The sequence below is a fragment of the Oryzias latipes genome, chromosome 16 (genome assembly GCF_002234675.1).
Source record: "Oryzias latipes chromosome 16, ASM223467v1".
Lineage (NCBI taxonomy): Eukaryota > Metazoa > Chordata > Actinopteri > Beloniformes > Adrianichthyidae > Oryzias > Oryzias latipes.
In genome coordinates this window covers 5,465,477-5,485,856 of record NC_019874.2, presented here as the reverse complement: position 1 = coordinate 5,485,856, position 20,380 = coordinate 5,465,477, and the positions used below count along the sequence as shown (strand labels likewise).

General features: G+C 40.7%; 1 protein-coding gene across 1 annotated transcript; it reads left to right on the top strand.

Moving 5' to 3' along the window:
- The first annotated feature begins 6,184 nt into the window (after positions 1-6,184).
- On the top strand, positions 6,185-20,380 carry zufsp (zinc finger with UFM1 specific peptidase domain). The gene is made up of 10 exons (XM_011484875.3): positions 6,185-6,327; positions 12,259-12,849; positions 14,755-14,850; positions 14,931-15,040; positions 16,769-16,937; positions 18,186-18,374; positions 19,084-19,249; positions 19,326-19,486; positions 19,977-20,182; positions 20,247-20,380. Exons 2-10 carry the CDS (start codon positions 12,276-12,278, stop codon positions 20,292-20,294), a joined length of 1,719 nt encoding a protein of 572 aa, XP_011483177.1. The 5' UTR covers positions 6,185-6,327; positions 12,259-12,275; the 3' UTR covers positions 20,295-20,380.

The following is a 20,380-nucleotide window of genomic DNA, read 5'->3' as shown; positions in this document are numbered from 1 at the left end:
GGCTCCTCCTCCTCGTCAGGAGACCACAGCTCCTGCGGACACCAGCTGTGCCTCCTCATCCTCATCAGCGGCTGGACTCTTAAGGAGAACCAGGACCTGTACTCGACGCTAGTTCGTTGTACTCCACGGTGCTTCCCTGGCCAAATTCATGAAAGTCTCGTTCATGTTCTTGTTTTGTCGCCTAAACCTGCTTTGTCTTCTCACTACTCAGGATCCCGGTCCCTTCTGGAACACTCGGTCTGCTACTCACCTCTCCCGCTGGTTTCTCGTCCCGACGCTCCTCTGGCTCAACCTCTGGATTACAGTGTTCGCCCTCAAGAACCTCCAACCATCTACGACACATCCTTTCCTGAATACTCTGTTCTGTCTCATTAAAACCCTTACTAACTCACTTTATCGCCTGCCGAGTATCCTTCCGGGTTCCAGCATCTGGGTCTGCCACAGTCCGCTAGCCATGACAAGTTTGTTATTATTTTGTAAATCAAATAGGTATTTTTGTATGGAGTCATTCGTTTGATGTTTTTGTTAATTTAAGTGTGGTGAAAAAACATTAATTTTATGTTATGCCCCTCTAGATACCACTAGACCACAAATTGGGCGTAACAACTGTACAAGTACTCACCATTTACCATAATCAACAAAATACCTCGGGTTTTTTTTTTGTACCTCATCTTTTCACCAGTAATAATTAAGTAATTATTAAACATAAAATATGATCAAAGAACCTTGAAATACTTTTTACTTGCTTTTATTCGGATAATCAATTCAAACAGGTTTCATTAATACAGATTACGACCAGAGGACAGAAGAACTTCGTAACCCTTGTGCTATCCTAGGCACTTTAACATTGGGAGTTGGGTCATCTAGACCAGTGTTTTTCAACCAGTGTGCCGTGGCACACTAGTGTGCCGTGGGAGATGGTCAAGTGTGCCGTGGGAAATTGCCCTCATTAATCATTAACTGATCTAAAAACATTTTCCATCTCGAGGAAATCAGCTCTTTGTTCATCCAAACAGGCCCTGATAAAACACTGAGTATTTAGGAATATAAAAGATCTTAAAATTACTTTTTCTTTGTGTTAATTTAATTCTATTAAAGACATTTTGATAAGAATGACTGTACCACGATTTACCTGCAGCTATGACAGTTTGCGGAAAAGTCCCGCCCCTTTAACTGTCTCCGCCAATCATTATTGAAGGCTTAATCACATGTCATCAGTCTGACCAATCAGAAGTGCTTAAAGTCTTCCCTTCCTTGTTCTTAATTCTGCTGATAAAGTCTCTCAGTTCTAACATAAATACCAGCTAAAGCTCGTCTTTAGCGGTGTAGCTTTCCACAGAGTCCGGTGTCAGACCGTGGAACAAGTGAACAATACAATGAAGCTCAGAGACGCGAGTCTTTCTGCAAGTTTTCGGCAATTTTCACACTACATCTCCCATGATGCATTGGCTTAAAGGGCCAGTGTCCCAGCGCACGATGAGTTGTCCTTGTGAAACGTCTTGAAACCACAACAAACAAACAGTTTCTACATTTTCTAATTCAACTTTCATTTCATCTCTTAGAAAAAACAGCCGCAACTTCCTGCTTTTCCGGCCACAATTATCACAAAAATGCACGTGAGATTGCGGGCGGGGGGGGGGGGGGGGGGGGGGGGGGCTGTCGATCAATACAGACCATGAATTTCTGCTTTTTTTTTTTTTGGATGCTGGTGTGCCGCGGGATTTTTGTCAAGGTTAAAGTGTGCCGTAGCTCAAAAAAGGTTGAAAAACACTGATCTAGACCCACTAGACAGTGCTCTGAACCTTTTTTTCTTCAATGATTTGTGATCTTCACTGGTGTCCATGAAATCTTTCCACCTTTATCCACCTTTGTCATGGTAGGGAGAACACGTCAATGGAAGGGTGGGGTCATCTAAGATAGCATAAGGGTTAATGAAGTAAATTGTGAGAAACAGAAAAGTTGCCTGTTTGAAGAAGATAAATATTTGATTGTTTGCACCATTGTCCTCAAAAATTCTATAATTATTACATAATGTGATTTCCTGGATTCTTTTTTACATTCTGTCTCTCACAGTTGAAGTGTATCTTTGATGAACATTACAGACCTCTATTATCTTTTTAAGTAGGACAGCTGGCAGAAGCTGTAAGTTACAAACCCTTTTTTACATCCACTGTGCCAGGTGATCTTGCAATATGACGTCCAAGCCCAAGCATTCAGCAGGTAAACTCTCAGCATCATCTTTCTTTGACTTCCTGGAGACAATGCATTTTTTTGCTACATCATGCCTGTGTTGACTCCCCCAGAGTGACGGGGGAGTGTCTGTCGTTCTCTCAGAATGCTGACAAAAAGAGCTGTTGGCTGGTTTGTTTGCAGTAAACACTTTTAATCTGGGTTTGAATAAAAACTAACAAGGATGAGAAACAGTGCTGCGTTTCATCTATCATTGTTTCTGCCTTTATGACAACCAGACAGACTGGTTTGGAGCAGGGAATTTCAGATTGGACGAAATCTGAGAACACCTTTGTGTGCTCATGATGCAGATGAGCTGTTCACCTGCATGTTGTTGAGGCATTGGCTCAGTCTTTTGGGACACAAGGAAGCTGGACTTTACAATGAAAAAAGTATGGATTCAGAGAAAACAAAAGAGGGATGGACAAAACAGACAAAAAAACAAAACATCTGTTATTAGACAACAAGAGACATATTAGTAACGCTTTTAGGCGTTTTGAGAGGTCACATTTACTTTTTAAAGTAACAGAAATGCACCAAGTCAACAGTGATGAGAAGGGGTGTTAATGAGTAATTAATTAATCAATGAATCAATATATATTCCTAAATTCTAACCAGATCAATCTGTCTGATGCAAGATCTTAATCAAATAGAATTAAATTTACCCTTTTCCTTATAAAATTATTTCAAAATTAAATCAACGCTGTGAAAAACATTTTATGGCCAGCAGGCGCTACCCGCCCCCACAGTCCGCTTTTGACCTCACCTTACTTTCTAAGCAGCAGCTACACATCCCCATCCTCAGCCTTCCACCTCTAACCTACCTCCACCTGGGCCGCCCCGCTCGCTTGCTCTGCCAGACCCTGGGCATCGGAGCTCGCTCTGCCGACCGTGTGCCTGTCTAGCATAGCAAGTCAGCCCACTGAGTGCCCACTTGAGCCAATGTGGGCAAACACAGGTGGCGCCACCACGGAAACTGCGGACAAACCATTGGGGGCCCACTTTTTTTGCCCACTTTTAAACCAAATGGGGCCCGCTTGGCCTTGCTGGCAGGGTTTTGTGGCCAGAGAACCCTATAAAGAGTTATAAATACAACCATCATTCCAGTCCAATGTGTGGAAACACTTTGACTTTACCAGAGACATGTGACCATCCAGTGTGCTAGAATGTTCTAAGAATGTTCCCTTTGGATTCTTTGAGTGTGGAAAACAACAGTGGACTGAACTTTAGGAAACTAAAATGTGAATGGATTTGACATTCATTCTTGTTTACTTGTTTGTTTGGACACATTTAATTTACACTTGACTATCTTGAAGAAATCCCAGGAATCTGGAAACCTTCACCTGCACTGTTCAGTGACAGGTCCAGTACCATTCTCAGAGTCACACTGGCTGAAGTTTTGGCTAAAGATGTCCTGAAACCATTTGAGGTCAGTGAAACGGATCCATTCGTATTTTTCAAAATGAACCGATCTTAACTATGAATGGTATTGTCAATCACAAATTCTGATATAAATCATTGATCATTGTTAAAACGAATTGTTACACTCCTAATGATTAAGCCATGCAGCTAATCTTTTCTTTTATTTACCTTGGAGTAAAGTCTGCTAAGTAAAACACAGCACTTCCATTTTTTATGCAGACCAAGACCCACTATCTGTGCCTTGAATCAAAGCCAACTCTAAAGAATGACAGTACTCATAAGATGTGGATTTTGTTATTTAATTGATTTTTATTTGATATGATTTGATTTAAAATGGTTTATTTTAAGCAATCAAAGAAAGAATAATGCACAAAACAATGCAATCAGCAGTTATCCATTCATTCAAAGAAGTATCAAACAGGATAATTAATTTACAGTGCAATGCTTTTCTTATTTGGTATGTAATGAAATACGTTAAAGTTCCCTTCGATATTACAAATAATTGTTGAGTATCAACCCTATTTTCAATAGTTTGATATTTATTACCCAACAAATTAAAACAATAATTAATATAGCCTCAGATTCCATAAATAGATTGATAGTATTTCCATTTTTTGCTGCAGTGACAGCTGAACAGGGACTTCTCATGCTCCTCACTAGTATCTTGATGTTGTTCTGAGGCAATGTGTTCTGCTCTTCCACAAGTGCTACATGCAGTTCTGCCAGGTCACTTGGGGGTGGGGTACCATCATCCAAACTCTGGACTGAATGTTAATGCCTGTCCAGCCTGTTGCACCTCCTCCACCAAACCACGAGGACCATGTTGACCTCGACGTATCACTCACTTTGCCTTCTCCAGCAACGCTGACCTCCACCATTTCTATGCAAGGTGACCCGACACTCATCAGTAAACAGGATGGTCGACCAATGCTGCATTGTCCAAGCCACATGGTCTTGTGTCCACTACAAGCATTCACACCTTGGTGTCAGTGGAGTCACATGCAACGGTCGTCTGTCATTTCAATCAGTTGTATATGGTTTGTCTGGAAACCCTAGTACCCCTCACATCTGGTAATGGACCAGCAGCTGTGTGACATTTGCTAAATCATGTCTGAGTGCAGAGGTCCTCAGATTCTGGTCATGGTTGTCGTCTGTCACTGGCGGGGGCTCCACTCCTTGGTCTGATGCAAACTCTGCCTGCAGTTCTGTGTCTTGACACAAGTCTGCCGATGACACTTTGAGACTCACTAAGTTCATCTGAAACATCTGTCTACTTCCGACCTGAAGGAGCGCTTTTGGCCAGATGCTGCTGCTCGTCGGTTAAGCGATGTTGTGTGTTCATGGCTGTCAGAAGGATAAACATGGAATGACGTACTGGCAAAAATTAGCCTTTTATACCAACATGATGCTAAAATTGATGCCTTTTTTTTTTTTTTCTGGTTTTGACCCCAAGTAGGACACACCTAACCTGAAAATCTGTGAAGTGAAACAAACACTGTGTTTATGAAATCCACAGAGTTCTTTTTTTATAATGTCCCTAAATTCTTGTAAATAGTGTAAATGTTGCATTTCTTAAAATGACCACGGTCATTTTGTTTTTGTTTAATATGCAGAAATAGCACTGAACCAGAAGGAGTGGACACAAGCATATGAACAAACAGGTTAGAGCATGAGGCTCTGACATATTCATACAGACCTTTAGCTTCAGTTAGAGTGTTCCCGCACTATCATGAGTTCTTAACCAATCACAGGATTCATACATATCACAGGTAGTGTGAAGCATGAACTTATGGTTTAGGCCTCAGCGACACATACTGGAGATCTGATTTGGCTGCTGCAACTGCCTGTGCTTTGTTAAGAAAATGGAAGCCTTTTTAACAATTCAGAACATTTGAGGCTGATTTCAGACAGGCTGACAACACAAGCTGAAATGTGACTGGAAAAAGTTTTACTCTGACATCCAACACTGTTAGCAGCTGAACATATTAGATGATTTTATGCTTTATTTTTGTCAAAAAATATATTTAAAATTATTTTAATTGTACGTTTATTTAAACAACAATTACACATACATAAACAAACAAGGCCAGCATCTGATGGCCCACAATTGATTTATGAAAAACAAAAATAATAGTGGTTTGTAGATCAATTGGATGAGCCAAAATAAACAACAAATCGATAAAAACATTTGGAAACTTTGTGCGAAGGTAAACAAAAAAATTGATCATCGAGATGTATGTGTAATGTGTTATTTTTATATTGGAATTTTACAATAAATTGAAAATTTGTTCCTAAAACAATGTGTTGACAGTGCGTCAATAATATGAATTTTCTAGGGAGAAAAAACAACTAGTAGACAATAGGCCTCCTCAAAGGCAAAGCTAATGTTAAAGATGTTATTCATATTCAAAATGTATTAAAAAAAACTTTTTATGTTTCAATATACAAAATATAATAGGTTAGTTTGAGTAGAGCCCATTATTTTGATGAGATTATGTTTCTGGCACGCAGGTACTTTATTGTGAAGTTTTGTTTCGGAAGTTGGACCGGAAGTCCTTTTGGGTTTCGAAAATGAAAAATTGAAAGCTAAGCGGCAGAACCCGACCTGGAGCTAGACCTGAACTGGGGCCTGACCGCATGAGAGCAGCGGAACCGAGAGGGTGACCCCTAAAGAAGGTAACTTCGAGGGTTCGAGAGCGCTTACATTTGATTTACCGTCGGACGTTTTCCTCACCTGCCGGCGCGCCACTGCCGTCAAGCCAGCCGTCATTCAGATCTGCGGTGTCAACTGAGCCGCTCCTGAATTTTCACTGCTCTCGCAATATCAGCTTTACGGTAACAGAGCAACCACGGCTGAAATCCCTATTCGGTTTTCAAAATAATTTTACAACAGTGAAAAGTCAAATGAATGATTTTAAAAAAGTACACACTATTCTTATCAAATAAAATGTTTTTAAGAAAAAGGCTTTGATAAGATTGGGTGTTTATAAACATACTCCCAACCATATAGCCCATTCATTTATGTTAATGGTAAATGTAATATCAATTTTCACATGTGGACATGTTATGATGTAGGATTTTGTTATATTCAGTACAAACACTTCATAATGACGTATAGAAGTGTAAACTTGATCTAAATGTCAATGCTGTTTGATATTTGTCACAACATGGCATCTTATGACAGAGATGCAATGTTTGGGACACTGAAGTTGAATATTTTAACATAATCCCGGCAATCACCTCCTTTTTTTTCTCTTCAAAACTAAGTTAACTACACAGCCTGACATTTACAGACACTTTTACTGTGGAAATTTTGAGTAATTAATGTTTGAAATCCCGAATATTTTACGTTTTCACCAAGTCCAATCGTCTTTTTCTGACAAAGATGCAATGTTTGAGACATTGTAGCAAAATATTTTGCCATAATCCAGGCCATCAGCTCCTTTTATTCCCTTCAATACTATTTTAACAACACAGTCTGACATTTACATTCAACTGCAGTGTCTCAAACATTGCATCTTTGTCAGAAAAAGACGATTGGACTTTGTAAAAATGTAAAATATTTGGGATTTTAAACCTGAATTACTCAAAACTTCTACAGTAAAAGTGTCTGTAAATGTCAGCTGTGTAGTTAAAATAGTCTTGAAGATAATAAAAGGAGCTGATGGCCTGGATTATGGCTAAATTTTTTGTTACAGTGTCTCAAACATTGCATCTTTGTCAGAAAAAGACGATAGGACTTTTGTGAAAACGTAAAATATTTGGGATTTCAAACAAGAATAACTCAGAATTTCCACAGTAAAAGTGTCTGTAAATGTCAGTGAGTAGCCAACATAGTCCTAAAGTGGATAAAAGGAGCTGATGGCCTGGATTATGGGTAAATATTTTGCTACAATGTCTCAAACATTGCATCTTTGTCAGAAAAAGACGATTGTACTTGGTGAAAACGTAAAATATTCGGGATTTCAAACATTAATTACTCAAAATTTCTACAGTAAAAGTGTCTGAAAATGTCAGTATGTGTAGTTAAAATAGTCATGAAGATAAAAATAGGAGCTGATGGCCTGGATTATGTTAAAATATTCAACTACAGTGTCTCAAACATTGCATCTTTGTCAGAAAACGACGATAGGACTTTTGTGAAAACGTAAAATATTTGGGATTTCAAACAAGAATAACTCAGAATTTCTACAGTAAAAGTGTCTGTAAATGTCAGCTGTGTAGTTAAAATAGTCTTGAAGATAATAATAGGAGCTGATGGCCTGGATTATGGCTAAATTTTTTGTTACAGTGTCTCAAACATTGCATCTTTGTCAGAAAAAGAGGATAGGACTTTTGTGAGAACGTAAAATATTTGGGATTTCAAACAAGAATAACTCAGAATTTCTTTAGTAAAAGTGTCTGAAAATGTCAGTCTGAAGGGCCAACATAGTCCTAAAGTGGATAAAAGGAGCTGCTGGCCTGGATTATGGGTAAATATTTTGTTACAGTGTCTCAAACATTGCATCTTTGTTAGAAAAAGACGCTCAGTTCTTGTGAAAATGTAAAATATTTGGGATTTCAAACATGAATAACTCAAAATTTCCACAGTACAAATGTCTAGAAATATCAGTCTGTGTAGTTAATTTAGTCTTGAAGAGGATAAAAGGAGCTGCTGGCCTGGATTATGACTAAATATTTTGCTACAATGTCTCAAACATTGCATCTTTGTCACGTAAAATATTTGGGATTTCAAACATAAATAACTCAAAATTTCTACAGTAAAAGTGTCTGAAAATTGCAGTCTGTAGTTAAAATAGTCATGAAGATAACGATAGGAGCTGATGGCCTGGATTATGTCAAAATCTTAAACTACAGTGTTTTAAACATTGCATCTTTGTCAGAAAAAGACGATTGGACTTTGTAAAAATGTAAAATATTTGGGATTTTAAACCTGAATTACTCAAAATTTCTACAGTAAAAGTGTCTGTAAATGTCAGTCTGTGTAGTAAACTTAGTCTTGAAGAGGATAAAAGGAGCTGATGGCCTGGATTATGGCAAAATATTTTGCTACAATGTCTCAAACATTGCATCTTTGTCAGAAAAAGACGATTGGACTTGGTGAAAACGTAAAATATTTGGGATTTCAAACATAAATAACTCAAAATTAAAGTGGATAAAAGGAGCTGCTGGCCTGGATTATGGACAAAAATTTAAACTACAGTGTCTCAATCATTGCTTCTCTGATGCTATGTTATGACAAATATCAAACACTATTGACATTTAGATCAAGTCTACATATAACAAAATCCTACATCATACCATGTCCACATGTGAAAAATTAAATTACATGTACCATTAACATAAATGAATGGGCTATATGGTTGGGAGTATTTTTATAAACACCCAATCTTATAAAAGCCTTTTTCTTAAAAACATTTTTTTGATAAGAATAGTGTGTACTTTTTCTTCAATCATTCATTTGACTTTTCACTGTTGTAAAATTATTTTGAAAACCGAATAGGGATTTCAGCCGTGGTTGCTCTGTTACCGTAAAGCTGATATCGCGAGAGCAGTGAAAATTCAGGAGCGGCTCAGTTGACACCGCAGATCTGAATGACGGCTGGCTTGACGGCAGTGGCGCGCGCGGGGGGAATCTGTCAAGAAGAAAGCAAACAGAGACAGAGCCGTTTGTGTAGGTTCTAGCTATTTCATTTGTTAATATTTAAATTCATATTTTTACGGTAAAGCAGAGAAACAGAATAATTGTTTCATAATTGATCTCTTATTTTCTCAATTATTTTGAGGAGGGGGAGTGCAGCTGGGCTGTGCGTAACGGCCAGTTTTCCTGTGGCGTTCAGGAGTTTTGCAGAACCATAATATGCAGCAAGTCATCTCAAATGATCCATAATTCAATGATGCTGAATGTAAACGTTCAGAAAATGCAAATTAGCTGACAGTTTGGTCAGATTTAGCCAACTTCTCTGGCATAATTTGCAGTATTTTTTGCACCTTTAAGTCAAATTTACTACAAACAATGGTGTTATGTGCATCATCTAAAACCAGGTAGATTTAAATTCCAAATATATTTGTAAATGTTGAATCGAAATGTGTATTTCAAATGTTATTTTTTTGTATTAAAATACTAATATTAAAGACCCACTCTGATGAAAATTATGTTTTTTTATTTTTTATGTTTTTGTGGCATTTCTCTGATGATGGATTGTTTGCAGGATTTTTTTTTACTTAATTCGTTGTGAAAAAGCAGTTTGAAAAAGCGCATTTGTGACGTAGCCAAAAGGGGAGGGGCCCGGCCCTGCTCCAGAAAAAACAGGAGACTGCTGTGTGTCCATGTCATCTGGACAATAGGAGGTGATGAAAATGAAAAGTAATGCACTTGATCTGAACAGAACTGCATTATGACAAATAAGCAAATGTATAAAATAAAATAATTCAATACGAATTATGTACATTTGCTTCTTCCTACTCCTTTTCAAGCAGCACATCAAAGTCTACTTGAATGTAATTTATAATAATATTTAATGAATCTAAGTGTTTATTTTATGTATATTTTTTATAATTTCTTAAAATAAAACTGTCAATCTTCATGTGATGAGTTGATCTGATAGAAAAACATCTCTAAAGATAATGCTTTAGTGCAGTGTTTTTCAACCAGTGTGCGGTGGGAGATGGTCAGGTGTGCCGTGGCAAACTGGTTTAAAAACATTTCCCATCTCCAGGATATCAGCTCTGTGTTCATCCAAACAGGCCCTGATAAAACACTGAGTAGTTAGGAATATGAAAGATCATAAAATACCTTTTCTTTGTGTTTATTTGATTCTATTAAAGACACTTTGATGAGAATGACGGTACCGCGATTTAGCCACAGCTTCACCTCTGTTTTCAGAAACGTCCCGCCCCTTTAACTTTCTCCACCAATCATTCTTGGAGGCTTAATCACATGTCATGAGTGTGACCAATCAGAAGTGGTAAAAATCTTCACTTCCTTCTTCTAATTTAGTAAAAGTCTCTCAGTTCCAACAAAAATACCAGCTAAAGCTCGTCTTTAGCGGTGTGGCTTTCCGCTGGATCCGGTATCAGACCGTGGAAAAGGTGATCAAAATAATAAAGCTCAGAGACACGAGTCTGTCTGACACCACTACATCTCCCATGATGCAATGTGTTAAAGTGACAGCATCTCAGCGTACAATGAGTCTGCCCTGTGTAAACGTCTTGAAACCACAACGAACACACATCAAACAGTTTTTCAATCTTCTTGATGAAATCAGAGGTCAGAGGTCAACAGTTAAGTTCTCCTTCAAGGTTTGTGTTTATTAACATCCAAACATCCCAGAGTTTGGTCCAAGTCATCTTTCTGACTGAAAAACTTTTCTAATAACGTCTGGATTATTTTAGATGTTAAATTTAACAAGAAATAAAAACAACATTTAAGAAGCAGGATTAAGGTGAAGTGGCCAAAATACACATTAAACTAAATTGAAACAATTTAATAATCTAAAAAGAAATAAAACATTTTTGTTCAAGTTTTCAAAGACTATCTCTGATTAAGACAAAAGAAAAACTAATAAAACTTCAACATGTTCAGTTTTTGTGAAGCTACAGAAAACAAATATGTTTTTTTGTGTAAAATTTATCAAACATCTTGTGATCGATCATATTGTTCAAAAATTATAGTTGCCTTTGCACCAACATTTAAAAAAATATTTAAAAAAGAAATCACAATTTAGAAAGAATATATTTGTTTTTTTGTGAGGTTACCTAAAGTTGCATATTAATAAACTGAAGGGGAAAACAACTACCAGGGTAAAATGTCAGATAATTTAGTTGAAAATTATTACTGAAAACTAACTTAACTTTTATTACATCTTTTAGAAAAAAGAGCTGCAACTTCCAGCTTTTTCTGCCGCAATTTTCACAAAAATGCACGTGAGATTGTGGAGGGACTGTACATCAATACAGACTATGAGTTTCTCCTTTTTTTTTCTTTTTTTTTTGGATGCTGGTGTGCCGCTGGATTTTTGTCAAGGATAAATTGTGCCTTTAAGCAACAAAAACCAAATGTCTGAAGGACATAACAGCCTCAAACATTCAAATCTGTATTTCGTGTCTTTTCGATGCTTTTGTTCTTTGTGGTTAATAAAAGTTTGTCATATTTGTTTATTCAGGTATTGTTTGAAGTTGTGTTATATGTTTAGTAAACCCAACCCCTTTCACACTGTGGTTCACCTCCAGCCAATTGGGATTGACCTGACTTGGTGGAAGTAATTTTGTGTTTGGACGTCTTTTTGATGCATTACATATGGAGAAAAAGACAGTGAGACACAAAGACTGACAAAGTTGGCCAAAAACTGAATATTTACTTTCCGACTGATTGTTATACCTTTTTACCAACATGGGTTTTCAGCCAATACTGCTGTTACTCAATAATTGTTTTAATTTCTTTCAAATGCATCTCTCTTTTACATCCCTAACCGATACTGCTTTTTCTCTCTGTGCTTGGTTGATTTTGTGTATCTCTATCTTTTGCGTCCCTAGTTTTTCCATTGCATGATGTTGTTCTTGTGCTGCTGGTGCTGTTGTCACGGTACTGCCATGTTGTGTTTTCAGGCCTGTGTGTGACGATCATGCTGACGTGTGAGGTGTGTGGGGAGGAGCTTCTCCTGGAGGAGGACATGAAGACACACCTGCTGCTCGTCCATCTGGAGGCCGACCTGCACTGCCCCCTCTGCTTCCTGTCCGCCGTGTCCTACGATCAGCTCCACGCTCACATGTCAACGGCACATCCTGAGGAGCAGCACAACCACCCGAAACCTCTCAACAGCACTTTTGCCAGAACCAGTACCAGTAAAGTCCCAATGGGTCAGCCTGCTGGTACTCCAGCTGAAAAAGAGAAATCCATCAGAGCCTCTACTTTGGTGAACTTAAAACCTCAGGAGCAAGAAATCCCACCAGATCCGGAGCATGCTGGACCCCTCTCTGCAACTTTGTCTGCAGAGGAACCAGAAACCTCACAGGAGTCTGACAGGAACCAGGCCCGACAGCTGTGGAGTTCAGGAGGACGTCCTGGTACATTTCAAATGTTGGAGCACTCAGGAGAACCCAACCTGTCCTGCCCCATGTGTGCGCTGGTGTGCACGAGCCCCTTGGTTTTGCAGGAACACGTGGAGCTGCATTTGGAGGAGCAGCACCCAGAAAAAGGTCTGTTCTGAGCAGCTAACCCACCATGTTTGAAGATTTTCTTGCCATGCTGAAAACAATGTAGCAACATGGAGCTGTTCAGTGTGTCCCACAAGTACTGTTTCTATTTCCCACCAAGCAGTTCTGACTCAGAGCGTCCACCAACCATGTTAGATCTCTGAGGTGTTCAGAATCATCCTGAGACAAGATTGAGCTTAAATGAGCTCCTCTTATTAAAGAGAGGAGAGGAAGCTGCCCGGCTCCTTAGATACAAATATTCTGTTTATTTACAGGAAGACCTCTATTATCCATAATGATTTAATCCGAACAGAGCTGCAGGGTTTATGTCTGTAGTCAGACTGAATGTCACTGTCCTTTGGAGCCATGTGTTTCTTTGAATATCAGTGGGGACGACTTTAAGAGCTTCTTTAGAGAGAGAATTGCAGGTCAACCTCCCATCCACCTTCAGAAATAATTGTTGCTTTCTCGTCACTTTTGTCCTCTAGCTCTGACAATTGTTGTCTCTTAATGGAAATAAATATAAAAGAACAGCTAAAACATTCCATTTTCATTTTTGAAATTCTTTAGAAAAGCGTTACAAATCAATGATGTGACCATAGGAACAAAAACGTTCTCTTGGGTTTTATCTAAGATTTAGAGTTAAGTAAGCATTTAGAGTTTTTTTGTAAATAAGGAAACTTTCTCACACCTGAGTGTGTTTGGTCCATTCCTGTTAAAAGTTTACATGCTTTCTTTAGGCAACACATTCTGGCAGAAGTTTAACGTTATGCTGATGATTCTCAGCTAATACTTGTCTTAAAAACCAGGATATGTCTCCCAGTATACCAGGCTTCATGTATGTACTAAAGAGTTAAAGGCTTGAATGTTGGATTCCCTTGATTGCAGTAAAATCCCATTCAGTCTCCAGTTCTACTTTTTGAAAAAGGCTTGGGTCATAACCCTCAGATAAGTCATTCATATAGCGGGAATAAACGTTTCTAAAATGTCCCCCTTTTTATTTCTGTAATACGAAAGAATCAGGAACATTTGTCGTCAGGATAGCACAGAGAAACTTGTTCCTGCATGTGTTGCTTCAAGATACTGAATTCCTGATTGTTATTGTTCTACAATTTCACCAAAAAGCCACCCCCAAATTCTGCATTAAAGGTTTTCAATAAAAATGGCCAAACAAATCCTATTTCTCCCATTTCAGATTCCTTCATTTTGTCTGCCTGTTGCTGGCAAAAAATAATTCCAAGTAGGGCTGCACGATATGAGGAATACTCGCAATTTGCTATAGTAGTGATCAATATTGCGATGACAAAATAACTTGCGATACATGAACAAACAGCAAAACAACCAAAAACATAATTTCAGTTTCACTGGAATTGTTTTATATAAGAGTCAACATAACTTAAATCCTACTCCAAATGACCCTCATCTACATAGGAGGCGAGCATCTAACACAAAGGGCTTCATCCAATTGGTTAAATGACTCGTTAAAGAACATTTAACCATTTAGTACAATTGTCGCCGAATTTCGCAATATGCGTATTGCACAGCTTGATATGGCAATAACGATAAATCTGGGGTTTACTGTGCAGGGCTAATTCCAACCTTTTTTTTTTCAGACATAGAAGCTTTTACTGTTTAAACTTCACTGTATATTAACAAGCCCTGGGTTCCCTGGTTCACAAACCGAGCTTTCTTATCTCATAATCTTATCACAGGATTCCTGGTTGTTCTTAGAACTAAAATCCACTTTAAAGACTGACAGAAATAAGTATTTATCTCCTACAAACGAGAATTCTGTCTCTCCTGCTTATACATATTCAAAATATAAATCTTTGTAATGCACGGATATCGTTAACTTAGTGTTGGCCACGCCCCTACAGAAGCAGCTCAGGGCTCTGCATCTGTTTGCAGGACGGAGGCCGTGGGAGTGTCCCATGTGCTCAGCTGAATGCGCCGACAGTGCTGCGCTGCAGGAACATGTGGAGCTGCACCTGGACCCCTGCACAGGTGCATTTCTGTCATTACTGTGATACCTGTGTGAGTTTGATTGGTCCCTGAACCTTTAGCAAATCTGCATTTGTCTCCAGGACGCTCCAGCTCTGATCTAAGCCTGGCGGTCCAGCTGCAGCAGGAAGAGGAACAACACAGGAGGAGGGAAGAGGCGAGGCAGGAGGCGGAGCACTTCAAGAAGCTGCAGGTGACTTATGCAGAACCAAGCCTCTGGACCTTTGGTTCACGGATTTTTGATCACCGCGGTGATGAACCAGCAGGGGGCGCGGTGTTGCGGTTATTAACTGCAAACACCCCCCCCCCGCCAAAAACAAAATCCCTTGCGGACTCAGAACCGGGTCTAAAGTGTGTGTCTGAGCACAGCTCTGATCATCAGCACACACACACACACACAGCGGCGGTGTGAGCCTCAAAGCAGAAATGTCGCTCAGTCCTTAGAAACCGTTCAAACAATCACGTGGATTTGTGTTTCCAGTCGTGTCCCGACTAAATAAAGGCTGATGTTATTCCCACATGTTTACGTGCAGCCAGGATGCAGATTGCAGCACCACCCAAGCTAATGCTGTTAGCCCGTGTTAGCATACTGCTAATTCTGGCTTCTTTCCGGCTCCGCTCTTCAACAGAAAAAGCAATGACCACACGGATTACAATTAAAACAGGCGAACAGGCGCTTCATAATAATCGTAACATTACTAAAAGCACGTTTAGAAGATCGTCTCACTTATTACGGAGCTGACATGTCAACGTATATAGCCGCTCGGCGGAAGTCATATCCTCAGTCATTCCGGTTTTTCAAACCCTACTGCGCATGTGCGAAGGAATTTTTCCGACCGAAAGTGTGAGCCATGTGAACGTTTGTTATATTCTGAAAACATTTTTCTGTGCCATGTACACGGTTGGATTCTAATCCGACCATTGATCCCATCAAGATATTTTGCACATGTAACCGCGGCTTATGGTGTCTACTCGCAGCGTGGCGGGGGCGTGGCATCACGATGGTGTCTCTCCATCGGGATGTCAGTCACCCATCACGATGGACGATGGTATCGTCCATCGGCGCAACCCTAGATGGCGCTCCCCCTGGAGAGAGGGGGAGGAGCTCTGTCACCTGGAAGGATCTCAGAATGGAGTCACTGCTTGTACATCCTAGTTGAAGGAGGCCCCAGGAAAGCACCGGGACATGCTGAAGACTAGGGATGCCTCAATTCTTGATTTAAAACTGAGCCGTGGGGAATGTGAATAGTGCGTGTGTTTATGTTGAAAATGTTAAACACAAGTTGTGCACATTTTTTTTAGCGGGATTTACTATTTATTTATTTAATTAGGATACACCAGGCCTTAGTGTAAGAAAGTTTTTACTTCATAGTTACTTGCTTATTGGCAAATTAAAAGTATTTTTCTGATTTTGTTGTTGTTGTTTTGTAAAACACAAATCAAAGCAAAACAAAACCATGACCTAAAAATTGAGGTTTGAACTATGAGGAAAGCAGGTTGTTGCATCCCTACCGCTGGCCTGAAGAGGGAGATGTGGGCATTTTCTATTTGGCTGCTGCCGACCTCTGGGTAAGATAGATAACATGGATGATTCCTTTTTATGTCCTGGAGATTTCCTCCCTGGATCTGATCTTTTCCTAATTTCTGGCTTTATGACACATGAACATGCAACCCCCTGCAGGCTGATGCCTGTAGTCTTTGCTTGCAGCATCACGGAAATCAAGTAAAAGCTACAGCTTCTTTGAGCACGGTTGATTTAAAGTCTACATGGAGCGTCCTATTTTATAAAACCAAGCAAATTCTCTGTTTCCTGTCTCCTTCGAAGACCATCCAGATGATCCTGTGTTGATCTGTTGCACTGCAGCAATCGTGTCACAGTTTGGGCTTTCAGTTTCAGTCTCTGGTTCTGCTGACTCCCCAGAGGCGCTATGGTTTGGACGGGTCAGGGGGCTACCGCCGGCAGATGGAGAGGACCATGGAAAGGGAGGTTTCTCGTGGCCGGCTGGCACCCGCAGACTTTCACCGTAAAAAGGCTGACTTGATGGAGTCTCTGACCTCGGGCGTTGATGACGGCAGATCCAGAACCTGCGGTACGCTCCTGTGTTTAGCCGTATGTGTTTGGGGACGAGGGGCTTCTCCAGAAACCCTCTCCAGGGACGACATTTCATTTGGAAAGGAGAAGCATCTCACCACGGCTTTAGATGTGTGAGACGGAGCTCCCTCCGTGGCAGAAACGGCACAGACCTTTCCAGACATATGCAGAAAGATCTTTTTGCTGTTTAGTCCATCATGCAGACCATGACGGTCTCAGTTTGTAACAATTCATCCTCCACTCAGCGAGGGGAACGTCACAACGCCCCTCGCCCCTCGATGTCTGGGGCATCAAATATTAAGTCAATCTGCCCTCTAATATTAAGAAAAACTCATGTAACCGCTTGTTTGTGCAGCCCTCTATTGTGTGAGCGTGACAAATTATAAACTTACACGGATTAAACACTTCGCCCAACACTCAAACACCAAAAAACAGATTTCCTAAAATCCACAATATATGCAGAACCCAAAATTCAAACCCAAGTCCCGCAGTCTTGCTAACAAAAAGGAAATGTTCTGGAAGAAAATGAGTGTTCAACAGTCTGACATGTTTAGTGGGAGACCTCCGCCTCACTCGCTGGAACGCATTCCGACCGTCAATGAAGCTGCTGGTCGATCTGAGCTCTTGGGAAAATATACTCCATCAAAATTATGAGGAGAATAATCTGAGCTGGGAAAGATAATCCATCATACGAGATCGCTAGCTCCTTTGTGCTCCTGGTCCGCTGTCAGTTGTGCATTCTTTCTTTTTACCGCGCTCCCGCATCTCATTTAAAAAAAAAAAAAGGTGTGTCAGCCTGTCACCTGTCAGCTGGTCCCGTTCAACCAATGGGGTGACGACAAATACAACATGTGACCTCAAAAGTTCATTGACAAAAAACCTGTTAAATAAATCCACAAGTTTTTCCAGTTTCAGGTCATAATCAGAAACTGATTTGTAGTGGCAACCATTACAAGTTCCCCAGCCTAATGCACATGATCCATGTTCAAACTGGACTGAAGAGCCATTCCTGCTCTGCTACCTTTGTCTTAATGTGTTCTTGATAATCCTCTTTCTTCACTAATAACTTTACTTATTGTGAAAAAATGGCCACTGAATTGACTCATTTGGTTGGAGCCAGAAGTACGTCTTTTTCTATGGTGACATCACACTCACACAGTCCAGTTCTTCTATACAGTCAATGTATCAGGTTATAAGATTGATGGTGCGGGTCACATGACTGAACTGTGGGACGCTGTATGTGCAGGTGCAGTCGATGCCTTGACGGAGTATTATCGGACCCCGGCCTGTGACTGCGCCCACGTGTGGCTCTGTTCCGACACCGACCACTTTGGCGCATCGGCAGGAGACAAAGGCTGGGGCTGCGGCTACAGAAACTTCCAAATGCTGCTGTCCTCCCTGCACAGAACTGAGCCCTACGCCTCTTCACTTCAAGGTGCGAGTCGCCTTTGATGTCCTGACTGTCATGGTGCAGGAACAGTGGAGGTTGGACCGTGACTCCCCTTCACATTTCTGTCCCAAAGCCTCACAACATGCATCACAAATTAAAACCACGGAAGAAGTACGAACAGACCATGCAGAGAACACATAAATTGACACAGAACATGAACCGTGTGTGATTATTGGGCTGTGATTTGTGCGTCAGTTACGTAATTTGAATGCGAAACGTACGCCGTATACGGGAGATAAAAGTTATACATCGGTGGTTCATGCGTTAAAAGTCTGTTAGACATAGCCACAAATTTGTGTATCCCAAAAACCACACACAATTGCATAAGATTTACATAACAATTGCGGATAAACTACGTAAAACATGCATAACCTGCATAATTCTCAATAGACTAAAAGTCCGGAAATCATGTAAAGATCCTAAACCCTCGACAGACATCTGAGCACATCGACAGATAACTAACACAAGAAACACTTTTGAATTCCGTAAATCACGCAAGACTAAAATTTCATACGTGGAAAATGTACACAGTGGCTGAGTGACGTCACGTAGCCTTAAGATAACATTTCCTAAATGAGAGAAAGCACATAACTGACAACCTAAACCAATAAACTGAGGTTTTCATGTGTGCTAATAAATATTAATGTTATTGTTGAGTTTCTCCAAATCCACTGATGTCTTTTTGCTCGGCCAGAAAAGGCAGTTCCTTCTATCCCACAGGTCCAGAGAATGATAGAAGAGGCCTGGAAAGCAGGTGTGGATCCACAAGGAGCATCCCACTTCAACCACCGCCTGCAGGGAACACGGGCCTGGATCGGGGCCACAGAGATCTACGTGTTGCTCACCTGGCTGGGTGTCAGGTGGGACGGCAGCTCTTGCTCCATGTGTAGGCAATGAATTGTTGCTCATGAGCATCATCGCGGTGTTTACCTCCAGAGCACGCATCATTGACTTCCACCAGCCTACGGGCCCCGGGGACACCCATCCCCGGCTGTTTGACTGGGTCAGACAGTACTTCCTTCAGTCCAGCCAGAGCAACAGACTGCCCCCCAAGGTCATCCGAACCAGCCTGCCCCCACTTTACCTTCAGCACCAAGGTAAATGGATGGGGGAGTGTGTTCCAGCAGAGGCTTATTTACATAAAAAAAACTCCTTTGAAAATTTGTCACCACATTTGGTAATTCAGTTGTGAAGTCATGGTTGCCATGGTAACAGTGTTGTTCATACCTTTTATTTTAGCGTCTTTTTCCTCTGAACACCAGAGATGTTTGATGTTCACCAGAGCTCTTACACTTTAGGGTGGGGGCTTTATGCCCATATTGGGTAATTACAGCTGTTGGCTGGAGATCAGAACAACTCTGACTGTGGAATTCCTGTCAGCACGTCTGCTGCCGTGTGAAAAGTTAGTTGTCTACAGGTCAGGCTGTCTTCGTCTTTTGCTCGCGGTTGCCATCGGTGATCGCAAGAGATGCCGTCGTGGTTTCTCGAATTAATTGAGGAGTTTCGGTGTGTCCACTTTGGTGCTATATTTGGGTTAATTTGTCTGATTAGTGGTTCCATCCCTTCAGCTTCCTGCTCTGTCTGCAGGTCACAGCCGCTTGGTTGTCGGCGTGGAGCAGAGGAAAAGCGGCGCCCTGGCCCTTCTCGTTATGGATCCCGGATCGAAGCTGTCACTAAGCACTGATGCGGTTTCCGTGGCGATTCGCCACATCAGGAAGTTCCCCAGCAGCCTGAAGCACAAACAGTATCAGCTGCTGGCGGTGCAGGGGGTGCTGTCTGCAGAGGACAAACAGGTACGCTGGCAGCGCACATCCGCCATCACCTGTTTGATCCTGAAACTGCTCTGTCTCTGTCCAGGCTGCTGTCTTCAACTCCAGGACTCTCTGTGCAGAGAAGATCCCATGAGAGGCTCTCCAAGCATCTTTTTACTGATCACAGTCTTCATAATTTGGTTTTAGATGTTTTATAATAAATGCTTTCCATACAAAAGT